Source organism: Phyllostomus discolor, chromosome 5 (genome assembly GCF_004126475.2).
Source record: "Phyllostomus discolor isolate MPI-MPIP mPhyDis1 chromosome 5, mPhyDis1.pri.v3, whole genome shotgun sequence".
NCBI lineage: Eukaryota > Metazoa > Chordata > Mammalia > Chiroptera > Phyllostomidae > Phyllostomus > Phyllostomus discolor.
In genome coordinates, this window is record NC_040907.2 from 107,693,806 (window position 1) to 107,717,759 (window position 23,954).

The 23,954-nt window shown below is 44.3% G+C and overlaps 1 protein-coding gene across 1 annotated transcript in view; it reads right to left on the reverse strand.

Annotated features, from left to right (window-relative positions):
- Positions 1-4,145: 4,145 nt before the first annotated feature.
- C5H10orf71 (chromosome 5 C10orf71 homolog) overlaps positions 4,146-23,954 on the reverse strand; it is a 31,603-nt gene continuing 11,794 nt past the window's right edge. Inside the window, exons 2-3 of the mRNA XM_036026698.1 lie at positions 18,565-18,635; positions 4,146-13,793 (exon numbers count right to left, since the gene is read on the reverse strand). Of these exons, the coding sequence (XP_035882591.1) occupies positions 9,381-13,649 (4,269 nt within the window). The 5' untranslated portion in view covers positions 13,650-13,793; positions 18,565-18,635 and the 3' untranslated portion in view covers positions 4,146-9,380. The remainder of the gene's footprint in view (positions 13,794-18,564; positions 18,636-23,954) is intronic.

The window sequence follows — 23,954 nt, forward strand, 5'->3', positions numbered from 1 at the left end:
ACAAAGCTAGTAAGTTATAGGATTTATCTTGTTTGTTTTCCTTCCATTTGGGATCCCAGTCCTATACTGCCCATTGATCAATGTCTGAAATCTGCCTTTTAATGCAGAAAAATTCTTGTTACTAAGAGGGAAGGCAGAAGAAGCATGCTTTCACAATGTGTAGTTTAGTCAGCTATAATGGTTAATTTAAGTGTTTCATAAAAGCTCATTCATGAAATATGATAAAATTATTCTAAAGCAGATTCCTATTTATACCAAGTTCCTATGAAAAACCCTAAAGACTTTTTATTTAAATTAAAATGGCCAAATTGAATGGGCCCACTGAAATCACCTTGGAAGAATACATTTCTTTTGGTTTGCTAGAGTGGCAGAGAGAAGAGAATTGCATTGAGAGTTACTTTGACACATCTGCAGGGCCATCAACATTGGGCTCAGATTTACATAGAAAAACCATTTTTCTTATCATCTTCTGCCAACAGCCTGGAGGAATCAGGTTAGATTCAATATGTTGTGAGCATTTTTTTTCGTGGGGTATAGCATATGGCTTCTTCATTCCTTCCTCCTGGTTTCTTGTGTATTGTATTCTGCCTACCCCCTCTCACTGTCTTGCAGAGTACAAGAGGAAAAGTCCTCTCCCTGAGCTGGGTTAGCTGGTGAGGTAAACAAAGATAGAATGCTCTGGGAATACAGTGTGGTCAGCATTCCTTTAACAAAGTGCTTACCTGGGGTCAACAAGTTTTAAGTTGAAGCCTCAAGAACATGTGCAAAGGAAGCTTTTGGTACTTTCAGAGACGTGAAAAATTTCTTAGTGGCTGATTTGATTTCCCAAGGCCCTTTGGAGTCCCTCTGTTTCAAAACTCATAGAGAACTTGAGATGTGAAGATATCAAGCAGTATCTCCTCTAGAATTTTCTAAACCTCCTTCACGCTTGATAATATTTAAGTCCTACTTACAGAGTTAAACCTGGATATATGGACACTTTAGACAATGATACTATGTATTGTTTAGAGGTATTTTTTTCTGTAATAATATTTATTTGTTCATGTATGAAACTAAAATTAGACAGTTTCATTGGATTAAGGGGAAATGAGAAGACAGAATATAGGCTTAATTTACCCTCCTTGTCCTGAAGAAGAGTACTCTTTTTTTTTTTTAGATTTATTTATTTATTTATTTTAGAGAGATGAGAAGGGAGGGAGAAAGAGAGAGAGAGAGAGAAGCACATGTGTATGTGTTTGAGAGGCACATCAATTAGCTGCCTCTGGCATGTCCCCAACTGGGGGCCTGGTCTGCAACTCAGGTTTGTGTCCTGACCAAGAATTGAATCTGTGACATTTTGGTTCACAGGCCAGCACTCAATCCACTGAACCACATAGCCAGGGTCTGATGTAGAGCACTCTTGATTTTTATTTGGTGATTTGAGTTAAAACCTTATTGTACTAGCCTGGCCTTCCCATTTGGCAGCTGAGGTGATGCAGCACTTAAGAAAGCTGTACTCTGATGCCAGACTGTCCACTGTCAGTAAACACACAAGTTAGGTGTACTCACCACCTTCGGTTAATACAATTTGTCTAATGTCCTTATCATTTCATAATCACAAAATAAAATAATAATTTGGTCCCAATTTGGGTTTTGGATGTTGTTGTGAGTGCTGGGTCAGCCTTTGGGCCTCCTTTTGTTGGCAGGTATAGAATTTCCCATTAAAGAACATTAGTTAAGTGTAAATTCTGATTTATGAGTTACATTGTGGGACATCTGCTCTTGGGCCATGGGCCCCTGAGACCCCATGTGTGGGGCCATAGAGCAGCACCTGCTTGGGCTTGGACTGGGTTGACTCATATACATTATGTCAACAGCTAGTTTGGAAAGTAAAGAAATAAGATCAAAATGACATTGGTTGCTCTTTTAAATGATTCTTTTTACTGGCTTCAACACTTCAATTTAAAATAAGAATTCCACTGAATGTAATGATATTTAACTATTGCCTATCTTTGACTTGGCACTGTGTTAGCACTGGGGATGCAGCAATAATGCAGACAGGATAGATTCCTCCCTCCCAAACTGACTATTGAATAGAAAAGCAGTTAAACAGGCCGTTATCTATACACTGTGATTGAGGAAGTGCATATGCTGGTGCTTGGAAAGTGAGGTGCACAGTCAGAAGTTGGAGTATTGGGGCTGACCTCCTAGAGGATGTGGTGTCTAAGGTGGGTGACCTTAGGGTGACACAGAAATTAGATGAGAGAAGGTGAGGGTTTAGGGAAAGGGTGAAAGTGAAGAGAAAATGGAAATGGGAGAAAGAGAAGGCAGTGGTCTCCTGCTGGTACATAATAAACTACTCTGAAATTTAGTGCCTTAACACAATCATTTATTGCCTCTTACAGTTTTGTGGGTCAGGAATCTGGGAGTAACTGGTGAGGTGGTTTTCGTTCAGGCAGGAGCTGGAACAGTAGGGCTGAGATCTCTTTCTATATTTTCTCAGGTCTTTTCCAGGCCATCTCCACATGGGCCAGTGTTGGCTTCTTTACAGCAGAGTGACCCAGGTTATGTGGACTGTGCTGTGGCAGTTGGGGACTTGAAGGGAGTGCATTTCAGGAGCTGGTGGAAGTGACATGGTGTTTTCTGACCTGGCCTCAGAAATGTGCACTGAGTCCATTCTGTTGGGCACAAACCAGTGGAAGAGGGGACAGTTCCCCCTATCTCCTGTGCAAAAGGCTGAGACTAGTCCCTTAGGTCAAGACAAAGACACTCAGTATAGCTGAAGTCCGAGGGAGCTATAGGAATAGGAAGGTGATGAGACCATTGAGGACTAAGGACCCAGCATGTGGCAGCCATGCATGCTCTCCTCTGAAGCATGACTCTTTGAAAAAGTGAGCAGGATAGTCTAGAACATTCTGGGTCAAAGTGGAGCATTATTCTGAGTCTTGGGTTACCTTCAGGGAGGTGTGGTTTGGAAAGGGGTCATAGTAAAAGTAGAGACAATGAGAGGGCAGCAGTTGGGGTGAGGGATGAAGATGGTGTGCAGGTGAATGACGCATTGATAGACTCCTGTAGGTTGAATTGATAGGTTTGGGGTCTGACTGAATTGGGGTAAAGGATTGTGAGCAGTGGTGTTGGTGCCAGGGACTGTGGCTTGGGCCACTAAGGGGTGGCAACTAAGCATGGGAGACAGGAAGGAGACAACCTAGTTTGGGTACAACCCTAGAGTTTCCTCTTCCTCCATTTTTATCTGTGGGATCAGGCATAGTTTCCCTGCCATTGTGAGAAGTGGATCTGAGCAGGCCCATGTGGCCCACGATCCCAAATCCTGACTTATGCTGTCCCCTGTGTCCTTGTCTACAGGAGAAGGTAGAGCCCAGTCTGCTCCTCCCCACAGAGGCACTGTTTCCTTTAAACACCAAAGCTGTGCTGGAGTCTCTGGGTGAATGGGATGTTTGTGCTGCTCAAGAGGCTTTTTTTTTGGGGGGGGGGGGGTCTGTTTTAAAAATTGTGGCAAAAATACACATCATAAAATACACCATTCTAACCATTTTTAAGTATACATTAAGTATGTTCACCATCATCCATCTCTAGACTTTTTCGATCTTCCCCAATTGAAACTCTGTACCCACTAAACATCAACTCCTGATACACCCTTCCCACAGCCCCTGTCAATCACCATTCTATTTTTTTTCTCTATGACTTTGATTACTCGTATCTCATAAAAGTGGAATCATGCAGTATTTGTCCTTTTGTGACTGGCTTATCGCACTAAGCATAATGTCCTCAAGGATCATCCATGCTGTAGCATATGTTAGAATTTCCTTCCTTTTTAAGACTGAACAATATTCCATTTTATGTAAACAGATATACTTTGTTTATCCACTCTTCTGTTGACTGTTAGTTGATTTGCTTCCACTTTTTATTTGGCTATTGTGAATAGTGCCACTATGAACATGAGTGTACAAAGATCTGTTTGAGTTTCTGCTTTCAGTTCTTTTGTCTATCTAACTGAGTGGAATTTCTGGATCTAATGGTAATTCTATGTTTAACATTTTAAGGAACCATCACACTGTCTTCTACAGCAGCTCCACCATTTTGCATTCCCACCAGCAATATACAAGGATTAAAATTTCTCCACATACTTGCCCACACTTGTTTTCTAGGTTTTTAATAGTGGCCATCCTAATGGCTATAAGGTGATACCTCTTTGTGGTTTTTATTTGTATTTCCCTAATGACTAGTCATGTTGAACATTGGTCAAAAGGTTTCCATCATAAGGTATCTACCTTCTGGGAGATCAGCACATGTGGCAGTGGAGATATAGTAAACTTGTAGATCAAGACAGCTGGGGAGGTGCATTCATTGGATCACCTAGTTAGATGGAAGGCCTTTGGGTATACTCCTAACACAGGTATACAACAGACTACCAGTGCAAGGAAGGGCAGAGACAGGGCCTCTAATTATGGCAACATTTGTTGTGAGTCTTTGCTAGCAGACCATTTGCTTGATTCTTTACTTGGCTTGCTGACACTTTCAGTTTTGATCAGTAGGGAAGAATGGGCTGGTGAAAGTATAAGAATATTGAATGACTGATCAAGTAATCTAGTGTTTGTAAAAATTAAAAAAGAGCACATCAGCCTAAAATTTTCTATATTCAGAGGAAAATATAGACTGATGTAGAATACACCATCTATGTCATCTGAGAGACATTAATATGAGGGGCATGAGACTGCTCAAAGGAGAGCAAGGAGCGCCTGCCTATGAGCTCTGAAAGGATGAAAATGAGAGATAGGAGTCAGGGCTGGGACCCAGGAGGTAGACCAATGACATGGAAGGACCTGGAAAAATGGTGTCAGTGTGATAGAATGATCTAGGGCTTGAAAACGATGCTGGAACAGTAAAAATATTTTAAAAACTAAGCTTCATTTGGACAAACAATGAACACAGAAAGGTTGGCTCTAGTTGGAGATGGTGGCGGGTGTAGCTCTTTAGTCCTTCAACACTTACTTGCGTAGTTGGAGCACTAGCTTTACCACGTGAGAAGGGAGCCTTATTCTGCACAGTGTCCGTCCTCCTCCATGTGAGAAATATCAGTCCATGGCCTCCTTTGAGAGCTTCAGGCTGTGCCTGGGCCTGATACTGAGCAAGGCTGGCGGACTTGCTGGGCAGTCCTCAAGCCTGTCTGTGCTTTTTCTCATTCACAACTTTCCACCTGAAGAAGGTGACTCTTCTGCCTTCTCCCTGTCCACAGGCAAACCCAGATGTGCTCTTCCTCTACTGGGCAGAACTCTGGGTGTGGGCAGTGTATTGCCATGTGAGTTGGGCCCATGTGCAGGCAAGTTGCTATGGATGGTGTTTATGAATCTGGGTGATCAGAGTCTCTGGGGAGCTTTCCTATCTTTGGCTGCTCTTTCCCCACATTTGGAAGGTCTGATGAGGTGAATTAGAAGCAGGGCATGGACTGTCTTGTTAACAAGTGCCCAGGCATTTGTAAAACCCAGGTAAGCTTGGGCATCTTGTCAGGAGATGTGAGGGAGAGAACCACCACCAGGTTCAGGTCTCATCCTGGACCCACCCAGAGTCCTCATGACAGGGAGAAACTCTGCTTAGATGGCTCTGCTGGGGTGCTACTGAAGACATGTAAGCAGGTGGTAACAGGCTCTGGTGATGTGGTCTGCAGCTTTCCCTGCTCACCTTGTACTTTATATGTGAATAGTGTGGAAGGTCCACACAAGACAATGGTGTCTAATATCATGGTGTGATCTGGGCCAAAATGCTTTTGACATGAATACAATTCAGATTTTCCCAGAGCTCCTCTTTTATAAGCAAATGTGTTACTCATGTTTCACTCATGGGTCTTCCTTGTTTAGACTTTTGGATCCATGACATTGGCATAGAAGAGCACTACATGTAGACTAAGGTCTAAAAAGATGTAGTTAGGCCCCTTTGACGTCTTAGGAAAAGGGTCATCAGTTTCTATTGCACCTTTCCAGTGATGGGGAGCTTAGCTTTCCCAGGCCATTATCACCATGTGGAGACAGTTGTGGTCATTAGAAATGCCTTTCTTACAGTGAGTGTGACTCTACCACTCAGATGTGTGTCTCTTTTCTTGCCCATGGCAATGTTGTAGACACATAAAGACATGAATGCACCTCCCCTAAATCCTTTACTTTCTAGGCCAAACAGGCTACTAGCACTTCTCAAAGTTTAATGTGCAGATGAGTTACTGGAGAATCTTGTGAAAATGCAGATTGAAATTCTGGTTCTCTAACAAGGTCCCTGGTAATGTGAAGGCCATTGGTTCATGAACCACACTTACAAAAGCCTGGGCTGAGGGTTAGGAGTATCCAATAGTGAGGGAGGCCTGAGTTCCTAGCTTGGCCCCTCACTTAGTGACTGTGTGACCTTGGGATAATATGAGGCTAAAGAGAGCACCTCCCATAGGGTTGTTGTGAGGACAGAGGCCAGGCTCAAAACACCCTGCTCAGTGGTGACCTCTTGGTCATTTCCCACTGAAGAGCCCCAGTACCTTTGATCATTACCCTGGGATACTCTGTTTACGTGCCCCGCTCCAGGAGATATTTGGAAGAGTTATAACATAGTAAAGGGTTAGTACACTAAACAGAAGATGCATGGCTTTGACCTACAATTTCCACAAACAATATTTTCACAGTTCTCACCACTACCTTATTGAGCACAATGGTAGAAGTGCTGATTTTTCTAGGCACTATTAATTCAGAAGCTAAGGGACATATCAATAAAGGTCTATCCTGAGAGGTTACACTGGCTTCATTTTTGTGCTGATTAGAAATGCTAAAAAATCTAGCTAAACTGATACACTTTGATATGGTAAGACAATCTATTAGTATTTACCAAATGTCATAATTTTTGATACATAGATTAAAGCTGGGGCACTTCTGGTTTCTTCATAAGCTGATTCACTTCTTTGTGTTTCCTAACTCATCTTTGGTACCATCTGCCGTACAAAGCCCCCTTTCCTTCCAGGCTGTATTATGTGCTTCTTAGACCAGCCTATTAAATGACTTACCACATGGGACTGTAATGGATTTTCTTCTTTGTTAGATTTTAATTCCCTGGGTGCAGAGACCAGGTCTTATTATCATGGTATATCTTCAGTGCCTGGTAAAGTGCCTGGCACAGATCAGGGACTCTGAAAATGCTTGTAAGAGAAAGAAGAGAGGATTATTTGCAAATAAGTTGGTCTCCACTGACTTTTGTCCCCTGAAGGTAAAATTATCTGCTTCTTAGGAATGTAGAGACATAACACTTCACCATAAGTGAGAGACCTTCCTTTTAGCTGTCTTATTGGGGAGCCAGGTGTCCTTACTTCCTGATACGAATAGATGTTGCATTCCACCAGATGCCCTTCTCCTCTTTTGCATCCACAGGGGTTAAGAGAATTGAGAAGTTGACCTTGATTTTCAAATGCCTACCTTTATGTTTTCAGTTCCATCAATAGCCTTGCTCACATTGCTCTTAAGACAGAAGATTACTGCTTCCTCAAGTGTAAGTTTCCCTTATGTAAAGTGTATTTTGCCTTGTGGGGACATGGTTATTTTTAACTGAGGGATATTTCTTTTGTCAAAGAAATTATCTTCTTTGACCTTGAGAATTTTAAAATGAGATATTACTTTTCTTATTTAAGTAAGATGAAAACAGGCAAAGAGGACACTTGGCGATTTGGTGGCGGAGCTGCGATAACAACTTTGTTCTCTTTATTTGCACCCTGATGCGTGGGTGTGACTTGTCGGATCCAGGCTTCACGGGCAATGGCATGTCTACCTGTGCTCTGACTCATCATTTAGCTGACTCATCAGGTGTAGACAGAGCTTATGGCACCAGGCCAGGGGATTTGTGTGGTATTTTCACAATGAAATTAAGGTGTGACCACACTTGTTGAGATAAGAAACAGGTATAAAATCCTTAATCCAAATCACAAACTTGGAAAATGCTCAAGTGCTTGTGTTTGTGTGGTTCAGGGACTTGCTGAGCTGGGTGCCTCTCCATCTTCCCAGCCTGGAAACAGCATCTGTGCAAAACAGCCCCTCTCCAAAGACCAAACCAAACTGAAACAAAGCCCCAAACCCACTCAAGGACAACACAGTTTGTGTGGTCCCATCCACAGCTGCCCTTTTAAACAAAAAAGAAGGCGCTTTTGTCCCTATCTCTCCCAAATCACAAGAATGATGGGGCTTCAGAGGAAGCCCCCAGTGACAAGGCATGAGGACTGGCCTATCTTCCTTCCCAGAATGGTTGCTCACAGTGGGCCTCTCCTCACACACCTGCACTGCTCTTGGAGGTGCAGAGATAGTTATTATACTTTGTTCTCTTGAGTTGATTCAGACACTTTCCTCCAAATTCCCAAATGCAACTCCCTTTGAGCATAGAACATAGCTATTGGTCACCAAATTGGCATAACCAAGGCCTGACTCAAGTACCAGGTTATCCTCAATGGCTGTCTTGGGTCCTTCTCATCTTTGCCTCCTAGCAGCAGTGGAGATCCTGGCCCCAAGAAGGCATGGGCAGGGGTGGAAGGGTCAAGGAAGGTCACTGGGACTGCAGGGGATGCCAGAGCTGCTGATCTGTTTATATGTGAAGATTCTGCATGGCCTGCAGGCCAAGATGGAAGCTCTGGAGGGCATGTGACCCTTTATTCACCAGCTGAGACCCATCACTATCCACAGAAGAGACAGAAGTCCAGTGATAGAATCACGTCTATAAACTTGTTTCACTTTTTAAAAGGTAGCCTTTTCTTTATCAGGAAACAGCTTTCAGGGGAAAGTTTTCTCAGTAGAGAAAACCCATTCTTTCAGATAACATTTCTGCCATATTGCCTTATGTCAGTCCTCAGCCACTTCCACTTGAGCTGAGTTGGTAATGGCTGTTATCTCAGAGTAATAGGGTGAAGTCATCCTTGGTGCCATGTCTGACCCCGAGGGGTTGTGCTGGGTAGTCTGTTTGACCTGCAGGGTTCAGCGCAGTGTTTCTGGGGGCCTTAGCCTGCCTTTGAGAAGGAGTGGGCCAGGTGTTGGAGCTGCATAACCCTGATGAGTCAGGATGGATCCACCTTAATGGCAGGGCCAGAGGAGAAAGACAGGGAGGAAAGGAAGAGAAGGGAAAAGGAGTGGAGCAGATCTGGAGGCCAGGAAGGGGCTTGGAAGGTCCAGGTCATGCCAGCAGTGCCCTTCCAGGGAGGGGAGTTGTAGGGGTGCCCTTGAGGTGGCATGTTGTCAGGATCTTCACTTCCTTTGAGGCTTTAAGGATCTTAAATGCTAAGTATGTGGTGTGTGTATGTGAGCATAGCAATTGATTGTTCTGGGGGAGGGGGAACTAAGCTTTTCTGGGTTTATTGTGGAGGTGTTAGTCTGCTGTAATTCTCAAGAAATTCCTTCTGTGGCAAAGTCCTCTAGATCATTGGTAGAGATGATGCCCAGGCTTACAGCATCTGCCCCTTCCTCCCCTGGCATCTGGGGAGGCTCACTGGCAGCCTGGCCTGGAGTGCGCTGGGTGAGGTTGCCACGAGGCCCAGGGGTTGGCTGAGGGTCAGCATTGTGGGTAGTCTGGGGCCCAGGGCAGTCTGCGTCAGAGGTACCAGGACCCTGCCTAAGGAAGGTGGGGGCAGAGAGCTGAGAGGAGCAGCGCAGTGGCATCCAGGCAGTTGCAGGCAGGGGTCGGATTCTGGGGTACAGTATGTAGGGGGTAGTAAGCACATCCGGCAGGGGTGACTCGGGGGACCCCTCCTCAGAAGATGGGATGGGAACCTTGATATATTTGCCTGTCTCTGGGTCATAGAAGGTTTTGATTTTCACCTGAAGTGGCAGATCGAAGACAAAGTACTCTCCGGATTGGGGGTCTTGGAGGACCTTCTGGCTGGCAGGGTAAGGAAGTAGGGGCATGAAGGACTGGGGCTCCCCAGGCTGCCTCCCAACTGGCTCTGAGAAAGTGGACACTGAGTGTCGGTGCAGAGAAGGGGGCAGGGCACGGATCACAGGGAACCTGGGCAGTAGCCTCTCTCCAGGGGACCAGGGCCTGTGCTCTGAATCTTCCAGGCAGGGCTTTTCCTCCTGGGGTTTGCCATGCATTTCCTGTGGCTGGTCAGTCTTTCTCCTCTTGCTTGCCAGCTTCTTTGCCCTCCTCAGGGCCTTTTCTGTTTTGGGTGGGACTGCTGGTGGCTTGGTTGCCATTCTTTCTAGGTGAGCAGAAGGCTCTGCTTTTTCAAGGAAGACTGCTGAGCTGGTGGCTGAGTCTAGCAATGAACCTCTAGGAGAGAGTGTCCTGAGGTTTTCTGCTGATGGCTCAATCTGAGGGTCGGAACTTACTTTCCATGTGAAAGCATGTGTCAGGTCCTCCCTGTGGGCAACCCTGGCAGAGCTGCGGTTGGCCCAGGGGCTGGCACGGGAAGACTCCCCTGGCATCAGGCCCAGTTCACTGGGGTCCTGGGAAGCATCATCCCAAACACTGCTGGTGGCAGGGGAGTATGTGCTGCTCTCCTCTAGAGAGCTGGTGTTGGGGGAAGTTGCCATCTCACCAGGGGCCAGTCTTTTCCCTGGGGGACCTGCTTTGGGTGTAGACAAAAAGTGGCCTTTGAAATCTTGTGTCTGTTCTTCCCAAGAGGTCCCCAGCTGCTGTGGGGGTGGCTGGTCTTGTAAGTCACTTTCAGGCAAAGAGATCATGGGGATGCACCTTGGAGCCTCCAGCTTCCCCTGGTTTGTGGAATTGCTCTTGCCATCAATCACCACAACTTTCCATGTGGTATCTGGGGGTGGCTTCAGTCCTTCACCCTCTGCTGCAAGTAGAATAGATGAGGCATTTCCCTTTGTCTCCTTCCTGGCCACACTGGACACCCACCTGTTTTCCTCTGTGCCCTTGTAGGCCACACGCTTTAAGTGTGGGCCCTTCATGCAGACAGTGGGTGTCAGGGTGCTGGACATTTCCTGGCTCCTGGGGGCACAAAGACCAGCATCATCTCCCAAGCCTGGCCTTGACAATTCCTCTTCTTTGTGACCACTGCCCAGTGGTTCCTCTGAGGACAAGGTCCTCAGAAGGGGCAGCATGATAGGTTTTATCACAGGGGTAGCCCTGAGGGTGTTGTCTTTGATTGCAAACAGTATGTGCTTGTTTAAAGTGGAAGATGGTGAGGGGATAAGGTCTTTGGGATATGAGAGGGCTGCATCTTTACTTCCCCCAATCCAAGTGCCTCTGAAACTAGCTTCCTCCCTCAATAGCTTCCTGGATCTCCCTCCTGACACACTTTCCTCCTCTCCTTGCAATGCACCTTCCTTGCTCTGCTCCTCCATGCATGTTTGCCTATTACTGAGGGCACAGTACTGTAGCTCATCTTTGCCCAGCACTTTCTCTTTCTCATCCTTCTGACTGTCACTTGTACTCATATCATTCCTCCTGTCTTCCCACTGGCTCTCGGTAAACCACATTTTTTGCTGATCCTCAAATGAGGCAAAGGACTGATCTGAAGAGCTGGTGCTGAATTTGGCCTTACTTTTCAAGCCTGGAATAAAATCAGACTGGCTGTCACTGTAAAACACATCTTCCTCCTCAGGAGAAAGGGGCCCTGGGGAGAATTTCTGGCTGAAATTTGGATTTCGAAGTCCTTCCTCTCTCTCAGATTCTGTCTCTTGAGAGACAGACCTTGAAAACCCATTCTCTAGGCTGGCAGTCTTCAGTTGCTCCTCAGGCCTCTCTACCTCAGGCTCTCTGCTGCAAAGCTTCAGGGACAGGCAGTGTTCCCTGGAGTCTGGACACCAGCTGGACCTGGCAGCACCCAAATCTGAATCATCTTTGATGGCATCCTTCTCATAGCTGTCCTGGTTGGCAGCCTCCCCATCGACACAGAAGGGGGCTTTGGTGATAGCTGGAGGTGAGCTAAGGGTTAGATAATTGTCTACAGAGGTTCCATCAGGATCAGTTTTAGGGTCCTTCTGGGTACTGACGTTCACTAGAGAAGGGTCAGCTGGTCTCTCCTTAGAAAGCTCCTGTGGGGAGCTTTCCTCAAGCCCATTGGGAAGAATGCCATTGATCACAGGTTCTTGCTTGTCTCTGGTTTTCTCATCGAGGCCTTTTAAGAGAGGTGAGGGACTGCTGTATGTGCTCTTAACACGCTTACGCACATCCTTGAGGTTGAACAGCAGGCTAGGGGCTTTGGATTTGTAGCTATCCTGAGTGGGACACTCACTGGGCTCCTTCTCTTGATATCCATTCTGTTGCCCTGGGGGTAATGGGATTATCTCCACTGGTGGGCTGTTGGATGAATCCAGGACATGTTTGGTGGATATGATAGGGGTCAGAAGCTTACTGATGTTAAAAGGAGGATTGTAACAGTCATTGGGGTCCACAGCATTGTCAAGAACATCATTTTCTGGAAATTGCCCTTGGGGGTTGTGCTTTGTATACAAGGCTGGGCCTCTCCTGTTGTTCTGCTTCTCTTCTGAAGCATCTTGTGCACCTTCTTTCCCTCCTTTGAGAGTCTTTGGTTTTCTCCATGGAGGCTGGGTTGACTTCACCTGGTCAGGTTTTGAGTTGGAAGCTTTTTCTTCCATAAGGAATGCTTGAACTCCTGGGTCCCTAGATCTCCAGGGTTCAGATGTAGAGAGAGCTCCTGCTGTCAGCCTGTTCTTTTCTTGACCACAGTCAGCATGGAGTTGGCAGGGAGAGACTTTGTGCTCAGGGGCCTGGGACTCTCTTAACAAGGGTGTGTCCTCATAATGTTTGGGTGATTTGTTTGCAGGGATAGCCTCAGTAGGATCCTTTCTCTCCAGCAGCCTTGGTTGGTGGGTGCTCCATGACTTGAAAGCACTGTTTTCACTGTGAAGGAAAGTGCCTTTGCGAGTCCACTCCTTGCTTCTTCCAGGTTCTCCCATGACTGGTTTCTGAGGTGGAGAGGGGAACTTGGACTCCAATGAGTTATCTATGTTTTCAGGTGTTGGGAGGAAGCTACTAGAGCCCTGACAGGCCATTTCAGGACTTTTGGGGGACCCCTGCCCTCCATGCTTTCTACAGGGCTGGTGGCTATTCTGATGGGTGCTGGAGACTTCTGCAGGTACCCTTCTCACAGTCAAAAAGGCAGAATCAAAGCAGAAGTTGACACCACTCTCTGGAAGAGGAGCAAATTGGGGGGGATTTTTGATAGTTGGAGGCTTGTTGGTAGGAGGCCTGCTATTACATTGTTGGCTCTCAGTCCTGTCAAAAGATTTAATTAATGAGGACACTTTGGAAATAGGCTTGTTGCTGTTCCTCAGTCCAGAAATGGGCACCTCCAGCCTTCTCTGGGCTGGTGTCAGTGTGGGGCTGCTTTTGGGATACTTTTCCTCGCCTTGTACATATTTAGGTAGCTGTTGGAACGTGGCTGCCCAGCCTGCATGCTCTGTGCCTTGTGATGGTAACTGGCTCCAAATGCCACTTTTTCTGTGGGTGTGGCTCACTGTTCCCTGGTGAAAATTCCCAAACACCTGGCGGCTGATATCTGGGGACAGGGCCAGGTCAGAGTCACTGAAAGATGTATCTTCTGAGATGCACAAACTCCGAAATGCCCGGTCCGTGAGGCTACTCACCTCCCTGTCTGCATCATCCAGCACACTGCCAATGCTCGACGAGTCACTGAACCCATCCATGTACTTCTTGTTCCCTTGCATTGTCTGATGGCTAGGAAGCCTGTCCCTGCTCAGTCAATGAGCACCTCTAGGTAATGATTCTGGGGGGGTTAAATGTAGCCCTTTCCCCACAAAATTAGAGCTTCCCGTTGATCCAATGCAGTTGCAGAGTGGGATTTTTTCTCTCTGTGAAAGCAAGAAGAGCAGGATATGAACAAGATATCTGACTTAGTGGCTCCATATAAGAATTACATGCTGGTCCAGGTGGGTAATGGTGCTTGTGATGGTTAATTTCATGTGTCAGCTTGGCTGGGCCCTGGTGTCCCATTTTTGCTCAAATGCCAGTCTAGATGTTGCTTTGACAGATATATTTTTTAGACATAATTAACATTTAAATCAATAGACTTTGTGTAAAGTAGATTACCTTCCTCAATGTGGGTGGATCGTGTCCAAAAGACCAAGAACCCCTGAGAAAGGGAGAATTCTACCTTCAGTTTTTGGACTGAAGCTGCAACATCAGCTCTTTGTGTGCCCAGCCTAATTGTCTGCACTACAGGTATTGGCCTTGCCAACCCCACAATTGCATGAACCAGTTCCTTAAAATAAATCTCTCCCTAATGACATTTTGGCCAATGACTGACTGCATGTATGATGGTGGTTCCACAATATTAAAATGGAGCTCAAAAAATTCCTATCACTTAGTGATGTCATAGCCATCATAATGTTGTAATACAATGTATTACTCATGTTTGTGGTGATGTAGGTGTAAACAAACCTGTTGCATTGCTAGTCATATGAAAATATAACACATATAATTATGTACAGTATATAATACTTGATAATGATAGTAAATGGCTGTTACTGGTTTACAGTTACTATACTTTTTATTGTTATTTTGAAGTACTTTCTACATATAAAAAAGTTTGCTGTTAAATAGTATGCCATGTTATACCAGCAGGTACCTCATACATCCATGTTTATCAAGTCTCTTGATTGCATTGTTTTCTTTTGTGCTTGATTTAATTTTGTGTTGTTTTGTATAGTGACATATTGTATAGGCTCGTAGCCTAGGAGCAATAGGCTATATCATATGGCCTAAGTGTGTAGTAGACTGTACCATCTAGGGTTGGGTAAGTGCACTTAATGATGTTCATACAATGACAAAATTGCCTAAGGGCCCAGTTCTCAGAATGTATCCCCATCATTAAGTGGCACATGACTGTGTATGTACACATTTTATGGTTTCTGTTTCTTTGGAGGACCCTGACTAATATAGTGCCTAAAGTTCAGGTATGTCATTTATGCAGAGATATCTTCTCTGGCATTCTTTGGGGGTATCCTTCCTCACTCTCTCGCTCACAGTGGCTGGTTTATTTTCTTCATTATACTGAGCACAATCTAAAATTAAATTTACTTCTTTGTTGCCTATCCCATCATTTGACTATAAGAACCAGGAGCTTAGGAGCCATTAAGCTGTGTGTTCCTGGATTGCCCTTGTCCCACAGCCACAAAAGAGGGCACAGTCCTCCAGAACCTACCTTTCCTGGACTCCCTCACTCTCTGCTTTGCTCTTGGATGTGGCCAATGGAAGGTGCCAGTAGGATCCTGGAGAGAAGGGCAGCCTGCTTGCCCTTGCTCCTGGGACTGCAGGATGATGACTCAACTATTTTTGAGTGACTTCACATCCTGCAATCTCCCTAATTCTGCCTAAACTTTTGTCATAGCCCCTTTATTACATTCTATCTTTTTACGTTTAAAATCACAGTGAAATATACACTACATAAAATTTACCATCTTAGCCATTTTAAGTGTACAGTTCAGTAGTTTTAAGTCTATTCATATTGTTGTACAAAAATTACCACCATCCACCTCTTTTTTAGCTTGCAAAACTAAACTCTATACCAATTAAACAATAACTCCCTGTCCTCTTTCTGCCAGCCCCTGAAACCACCATTCTACTTTCTGCCTGTATGAGTTTGACTATTCTACATATCTCGTATGAGTGGAATCATAACGTATTTTCTCTTTGCAATTGGTTTATTTCACTGTGCATAATGCCCTCAAGGTTCATTCATGTTGTAGCATTTGTCAGAATTTCCTTCGTTTTTAAGGCTGAATAATATTTCATTGTATGTAAGTACCGCATTTTGCTTACCCATCCATCTGTCAATGGTCCCTTAGGTTGCTCCCACCTTTTGCCTATTGTGAATAGTGCTGCTATAAATATTGATGTCCAAATATCTGTTCCAGATCTTGTTTTTAATTCTCTCAGGCTCAAACCCAGATGTAGAATTTTTGGGCCATATGGCAATTCTATTTTTAATTTTTGAAGAAACCATCATATAGTTTTCCATAGCAGCTGTATCATTTTACATTCCACCAGAGTGCACAAAGGTTCCAATTTCTCCAAATCCTTGACAGTACTTACTATTTTCTGTCTTTTGATATAACCATCTTAATGGGTTTGAGGTGGTACATTAATTTCTTTTTGGATCCTGTCTGAGGATGCTGCTTTGTCCTGGTATGCTGACCACCACAACCTTCAATGCCTAGAATAGGCTTGGCTTGGAGCAGGGAATAAGTAAATTAGTAGATAAAAATAGACAAAAATAGCAAGTTTAGAACCTAGAGTGGGCCTGAGTGGTGGGCATTTGGGACAGCAATCATGTGGCAGGTGCTGTGTCTTCAGCTGACAGGTGGAGCACTTTGAGGTGGCGGCCTGTTCACATCAGCAACAGGCAGAGCAATAATACAGTCATGGCTTTAGGGGATGGGAGGCAGGGCCCACGTGGCAGGAGTCCCAATTCAGTCCTTGCTCCACACTTGGGAATGTGAACTAGGTGCCCTCACAGGCTCAGTGCTACTGTGCTAGCAGTGCTGTGTTTCAGTTTTGCAGGTCAGCTGTCCTTGGAGTTTGTTGTTTACTGTCACTCGACCATAGCACTCCGATGAGTTTCCAATTGGATTTGTGGACCGACCGACTTGCTTTACAAATGAAAGAAATGAGCAGAGGCTGCTAGATAAAAGGACCCAGAGTTCTGGCAAACAGAATGAGGTGACAACAAATCACTGACCTACCCTAGGAAAGCCTCTATCACATACTCCTTAGTCCTGCCTTGAAGGTCAGGGCTGCTTGCTCTCTAGAAGGCACAGTGCCTGCTTTTTAGAAGGCTGTGTTGAAAAGAAACAGCATCTGCCTCAGACCTTGCTGGCTGGCTAATTTCACTCCCTCCCGCATTTTCTCTCAACCACTCATGTTCTTAGGATCCTGTGCAACCAGTGTGGCCAGGCTGTGGTGAAACTCTGGTATAGGGATGGAAGTATTGGGATACCTAGGAAAATCCATGCATTCTGATCAGAGGAGTGATTTCTACTGTCCCCTCTCTGTTGGCACTTTTCCTCCCGCTTTGATGCAGGCACCTAAACAGAACTGAGTGTATTTTTGGCATGGGTTTCTGTAACAGAGTGCCACACAATGAGTGGCTAAAATAGCAGAAGTGTATTCTCTCACAGTTCTGCAGTCTGGATGTCCCAAATTGAGGTATCAGCAGGAGGGCTTCCCTCTGAGGGCTGTGAGGGAAGGATTTACTCCAGACCTCTCTCCTTGGCTTATAGATGCACCATCTTCTCCCTGTGTCTCTTCACATGATCTTCCTCTGAGTTTATCTCATGTCCTCTTAATGAGGTCCTCTTAAATTTCTCCTCTTAATGAGGACATAAGTCCTATTGGATTACAGCCCACCCTACTGACCTCATCTTAACTATTTACACTGACCCTATTTCCAAAGATTACATTCTGAGCTACTGGGGATTAGGACTTTACCATATAAATTTTGGGGGGATACAACTCAACTCATGACACTGAGGCATTCACTATGCAACTTGAGGGATGATCAATGACTACTAAGGCCAATTGACTGAAGATGGCAATGTGGACAGAAGAGCTTTCCTTGGTCCTCAATAGCACAGCTGAGCTGTGAGTCCATGCTACAGCCATCTCTCTCTGGAATTTGTGTTATTGCAGTGGGGTGGGGGAACCTTAGTGTCTTCAGACAATGTAAGTTAAATTTTAGGCCTCTTGTGGTCCTACCAATATAGGTCCTTCCAGGTGTCTTCTGGTGTTCTGAATGCTGAGGTTTTGATCCTGGGAAATCATTGAAGTCAGCAATACTGGGATTTCTACACTTCTACATTCAGATGAAAATAAGACAGTTGGAGATCTAAATTTAGAATCTTAGAACATAGTAAATACTTTCTCCAATGAAATATCTCCTACTGTTAGCAGATATTTATTTCTTTTGAATACTCAGCTTCTATCCCTTTTCTCTGAGTAAAAACACTCTATACCTTTTGGAGAAATTTCTCTCTATATAGGATTCAGTTTTCGTGAGGTTAAAAGTCAAGTTGCCAGCCAAGACTACCTTGAGCCAAATGCAGATGTGAGACCCAGATTAGGCCAAACTTTCATTTGTCCTTGAGTGAAGCAAAGCTAGAAACATGCTCAGGCATCCTTTGCAGTGTCAGAGCTCCCTCTTTGCCCTATTCCCACCTGGAATTTCAACCTTCATCTTGACTCTACAAGGGCTACAGTTTCCTTTGAATATTTACCAATTTTTGCTTAATTTGTCTAGCATCTGTTTCTGTCTTGTGTGATCAAAGAACCCTACAATTCCAGACAGTAATGAAGGATGTTCACTGATATTTGGAGACTTGGAAAATCACCACATTCCTTCTGCTTCAGGAAAAAGAGAGACCTCCCTATTTGTAAATTTATTCAAATAATTTCTTCAATTCTGATTTGATTTACCTGGGTTCAGTTGGGATAGTTGTTAGGTTGGTCTCATCATCCCTTTCCCATCCCCCAGCCCCCCATAAACAACTAAAGGTGTTTCCAGATGCTGGCTCTTGAGTTGGTGGTTCTATACCTGTTATAGCAGCAAGGGCTGTTGGTACCTACCTTGCTGGGTTTTAGGACCTGTAGTTTTAAAACTTCTTTTCATGCTTATGCTTTCTGTCATTACTGCCCATCTAGAAAAAAAGAGGAAAAATAATTTCAGTGAAATCCAACTGACATGTTAGACAAAAGCTGAACATGTTCTTAAATACTGACTTTAAATATCAGAAACACACTGGCCTTCTTTTTTTTTAAATCAACACTTAAACCCAACAAAATTCCAAACATAGTCATTTTCAGTGAAAACCAATATGGGGCCAATTTTTTTAAAAGATTTTATTTATTTATTTTTAGAGAGAGGGGAAGGTAGAGAGAAGGAGAGGGAGGGAAATATCAATGTATGGTTGCCTCTCATGTGGCCCCCACTGGGAACCTGGCCTGCAACCCAGGCATGTGCCCTGATTAGGAATCAAACTGGTGACCCTTTGGTTCGCAGCCCACGTTCAATGCACTGAGCTCCACCAGCCAGGTGGGGCCAATTTTCATTCCTTCCAATATTTCTTAATTTGTCTATGGTCCAAGAAATCTCCAAGAACCTGCTTTAAGCCTTTAAAATTTCTAATATGATTGGCCCAGTTGAGAAATGTTTTTGCTAGTCATATCTGACCAGAGGCCCTTTTCTTTCCATGTGAATTAGTAACTCTGGTTTTGCAATAAAGGGAATAAGAGCAGCTGAATTTAAATCCATATGTCTAGCAGTAGCACCATGTTCAATTTATTGTTGGCAGGAGGCTTGTCTATTTCGACAGCTAAAATAACCAAAAAGCTGCCCAAGAGAATTTTAAGAGTTCTGAGAATAAAGTATAAAGTCATTAAATCCACTACACACATTTTAAAGGCAGATCACAAGACCTCACTTATCTTGCAGTTCCTGAATATTCTAGTCCACAGTAGTTCATTAACAGTATTCACAATCATAATAGTATTCACAATCATAAGTACATTTCATTTGAGACTCACAAAGTTGCTTTGTGTCACCACCATCCAGTTGACCTGCCCTGACTCCCAGGCTCTCCTTCATGTTCCCATGGCAGCTGGGTTTACTTTTTCAGTAGATTATATGTTGTAAATATATATATATATCATATGTCTAGAAATTGATGATTGCTTCTTTCTCTCAAATAGAAAAAAAATTCTTTAAATCCAGAAAGTGTCCCTTATGTGCCTCTGTGTACCAAACACACTCATACAGAAGACAAATAAATATGAGTGATGATACTTTGAAATGGATATCGTCATTATGAGTTTTTCTAAAGGGCAAAAAAGGCACAGAAAAGAAGGAGTAAGGAAGAAGAAAAAATTCTACTAAGAAGGACCTCTGGCCTTGGGTCTTCAGGCCACCTGAAAAATTCAGAGTGACCAGTTTGTGTCACTGAATAGTGAGTCGACTCCACTTCCTGCAGATCCACAGAGGTATAATTTAGGGATGAGAATGATATTAATCCATGTCTAACATTATGAGGATGAGACAGGTACAGAAAGATGTAGTGACTTTTATTTGTGAACATTTAGGGGACCTACTGTGCTTGGGTTCATGAACTCACTGTCATTTCTGCTGGCATGCATTTTTCAGAGGTAAGCATAGAACTGTCTTCTTGTTCACTGCTTTGGGTCATTTGAAGGAAGCCAACTGAATTGGTGAAAATCTGGCTCATAGAGCTCTTCTCAGGTAAAAGGGTGTGGTTACCCTCAAGAGATATACATTAGCAAAAATTGCATATTGCTGAGTCATGTTATATAAAAAAGGTCTGGAATTTGTCCTAACCTGTACATAGAAACAAAAATTAATATTGAACCATGGCATGGTAAGTTCCTATTCACATCTTTGGCCTTCAGAATAGTTTGTTCTTAAATGCTTCCTAACTCCTCCTTATCTCCTATTATTTCCTTAACTCATTTTGCTCTACCTTTAGTTCCCCCTACCCCACTGGATCTGCTAACAAGTAATCTTTGCTCTTCATCTGACTTAGCTTCTAAGCTGCAATCATGACTATTGGCTACTGTCTTCTTGAGAAGCTCTCCTACCTTGACCTGTGGGATACACAGTCTTCTCCCTGCCCCACCTGAATGTTCATGCTCTTATATTCCTTTCCTAGATGGTTGGATTTCCTCCACTCTCAGCCCCAGGACCACTTCTCTTCCCCACCTGTGGTCTCCATAGGGACAGTTTCATCCACACCTGTGGTCACAGGGAACAGTCACACTGATGGCATGTGCAGCCAAGCCACTGGTCTGGGCTCCAGGACAGATCTCACACTACCCACTGGAGAACTGCACACCTATGTCTCACAGCTCCACAAACTCACATCTAAAATAGAAGCCATGACCTTCCCACAAGCCATTTCTCTTTCAGGATTCTAGGAATTTATGACTTCTCCTTCTCCTTCTCTTTGTCTCCTCCATCTGATCCATCTGTCTCTCTCCATTGCCAGGGTCATCTATTTGAATCAAAATATGTCAAACAAAGTAAATCTGAGCGAGCGGCCCCATAAATCAGCTTTTTCTCACAATGAGCAATGAAATATCTTCTTTATAGTCACTACTAAATTCTACCTTCTACAATGTCTCCTCACATAATGCTCTTTTTCCATGTTATATTGCATGATGCTGTTGAACTGTCATGGACTGGAATATACTGCATTTTACAGAAACAATGTTCTCTCTCTCCCTCTCCTACCCCTTTACAAATGCCTCTGCATGGCCCTCAACATGACCTTGAGGAGGGTGAAGCTGGATGTCTCCCCACATTCTTCCTCCCTCTAGGCCTATGGTACACTGGATGAGGAAACTATATGCCCAGGTGGGTCCTTGGAGTGGTAGTTCCTCTGCCTGAAATGTCTCTCTCTGTTCCCTGGTCACAAACAACTGACCACTTTCTCTTTAGTTTTACTATTCCTTGTAGATTTTTTTAAAAAGTCACCTGTATTGCATTACTGCACTTTGTCTGCTGTGAATCTATCTTTCCAAGAAGGCTTTGATTTCCTGGAAGTGAGGTGTCCAGTCTTGATTATCTTTGACTGACAGGTTGCCTGGTGTGTGGTAGTCATTGGTCAATGTTTTCAGATTCCTTTGCTGAGTGCACTTCTTGGGCCCCAAGGATGTGATGACAGAGGTTTGGGACAAGTGCACAGTGTGCAAATGGAGGGCTACAAGCTCTGCTGCCCCATGTTGTCTTTGTCTTCCTTGGGGCTCCCAGCCAGCAGCTGGCCCAGGCTTGAGAGTTCACACAGCCACAGTTCTGTTGGCCTGCCCCAGGCTGTGAGGACAGGAAGTGGCAAGGAGAAGAGACTTGTCCATGTTTCCCTCTAGGGACCCCAATCTAGATCTCCATGTACAGCCACTCATCCAAGCCCCATGACTGAGGAAGTGTGACAGGCCCACAGAACCAGAGTCCTAATTGGTGACCCTAGGAGGCCCCAGCTTCAGCACAATAATCATCCATGTGGATGTGAACTCTCAGCTTAATTTCTGAGATGGCAACAGAGCTTCAGAGACATGAAGAGAATATTCCATGTCAACAAACTTTTTTAGTATAAGAGGTCTGTCTGGAAAAAGTCCCATCATTGTTAATAAAACAAGAAAGGTATGCATGACATGGATGTAACCCAGCAGCCAAGGAGAGTGGACTGGAATGCACATGCATGAACAATGACTTCACTGTGCTAGTCTGTGGGGGTGGTAGATGCCCTTGAGTGGGCATGTTCACTGTGTGGCCATTGCATTCAAAATGATTGAGCAAGTAGAGCAACAAATCTGCATTGGATTTTGTATTAAGCTTGAACATTCCTCCACAGAAACTATTTGGATGATTAAGAAGGCTGAAGCCATGGGCTTCTGGTGATTGGCAGCTTCATCACAACAATGTACCCACTGATGCATCATGTCTCATGCAGAATTTTTCAGCAAGACATCATATTACCAGGTATCTCAGACCCTCTACAGCCAAGACTTGGTGCCCTGTGACTTCTGGCTTTTTCAAAAACTAAAATCACCTTTGAAAGGGAAGAAATTTCAGACCATTGATGAGATTCAGGAAAATATGATGGGGCAGCTGATGGTGATTGGGAGTACTGTGTGAGGTTCTAGGGTGCATACTTTGAAGGACACAGAGGAGTCATTGTACTATATGCAATGTTTCTTGTATTTTCTTCAATAGATATCTTTATTTTTCATATTTGTACGGATGGATACTTTCTGGGCAGACCTATGTCCCCTGGAATATTTGAATATACTTTTTATTAGTCAAAGTTATCTTTAAAATTAATTATCACATACTTAAACTAAAAATGCAAACTCATTGTTTATAGAGTGCATACTGTACTCTATAAAGGGATGACTTATGTTAGCACATCACCCTGCTATTCAGGATATACTTCAGCATCTATTATCTTGTTAAATTTTCATGACCCCTATGAGGTGGTGTGACTAGGCCTTATTGTCACCATTTTTAGGTGGAGAAATATAAGCAAAGAAAGGTACAGAATATTGCTCAGTGTTACACAGCATTCAAAGAAGAGAATTGGGACTGGAATTCACTTAACCACCCTGCACCTTCTTCAAGGTAAAACTCTGACCCTCTGGTCATGGGCTAAGGTGCATGAGGGTGTGTCTTGGGCTCATAAACTGGAGTTCAAGTGGAATTGAGGATAGGTGAGGATAGGTGGATGAAAGGAGGACTTTCATTTCTATTCATGGCCCAGCAATTTTCTCAGCTCATATCTTCACAACCATAGGAACGAAACTGATGATTAGGCTGGTTAAGTACAGGGCCTGTCTTGCTTGGGGAGGTGTGTGTGTGGGTTCCAGGTGGCTGGCATAGAGCTGGAAAGGACTCTCTGGTACTCTCTAGGAGGTGGTTCAATTCTCCTCTTGGTTGACCTGTCTCTGCACAGGAAGCTATTGGAGTTTGCTTTGCTGCTGGGTTTGACCACTTGCCTGTAGTGTGGTTTTGAGCCCAAGCTCTTTGGGTGAATTTAATTACCTTAATTGAATGTTTTCACTTACCAGTAAGGAGAAAGCAGGAAGCCAGTTGAAATACAGGGGTTGGCTTTATCACACCCAAAAGGCCCTAACAAATTGGAATTGATTTCTCTTACTCCCCTTTCTGGGTGGTTTTTTGAATCATTGACTCAGGCATGCCTAGAGGAGGTTTCCACTGAAGTGAACTGTGACAGATGGCCCATTCCAGCTGGTGAATGTGCAGAGGTCCCACATGTAGGCTCTGCCATCCACCCACACCCCACCTTGGGCCTCACCTTGTGCCCTGTTGGTCAGTCTTGGGTCAAGCTCTCGACCTCTCTGTGCAGTTGCCAACAGCACTCCTGCTTGATGTTTCAGAGGTAAAGTCCTTGTCTATGTCCTACATTTTATGAGGTGAACAATAAAAAGGCAAA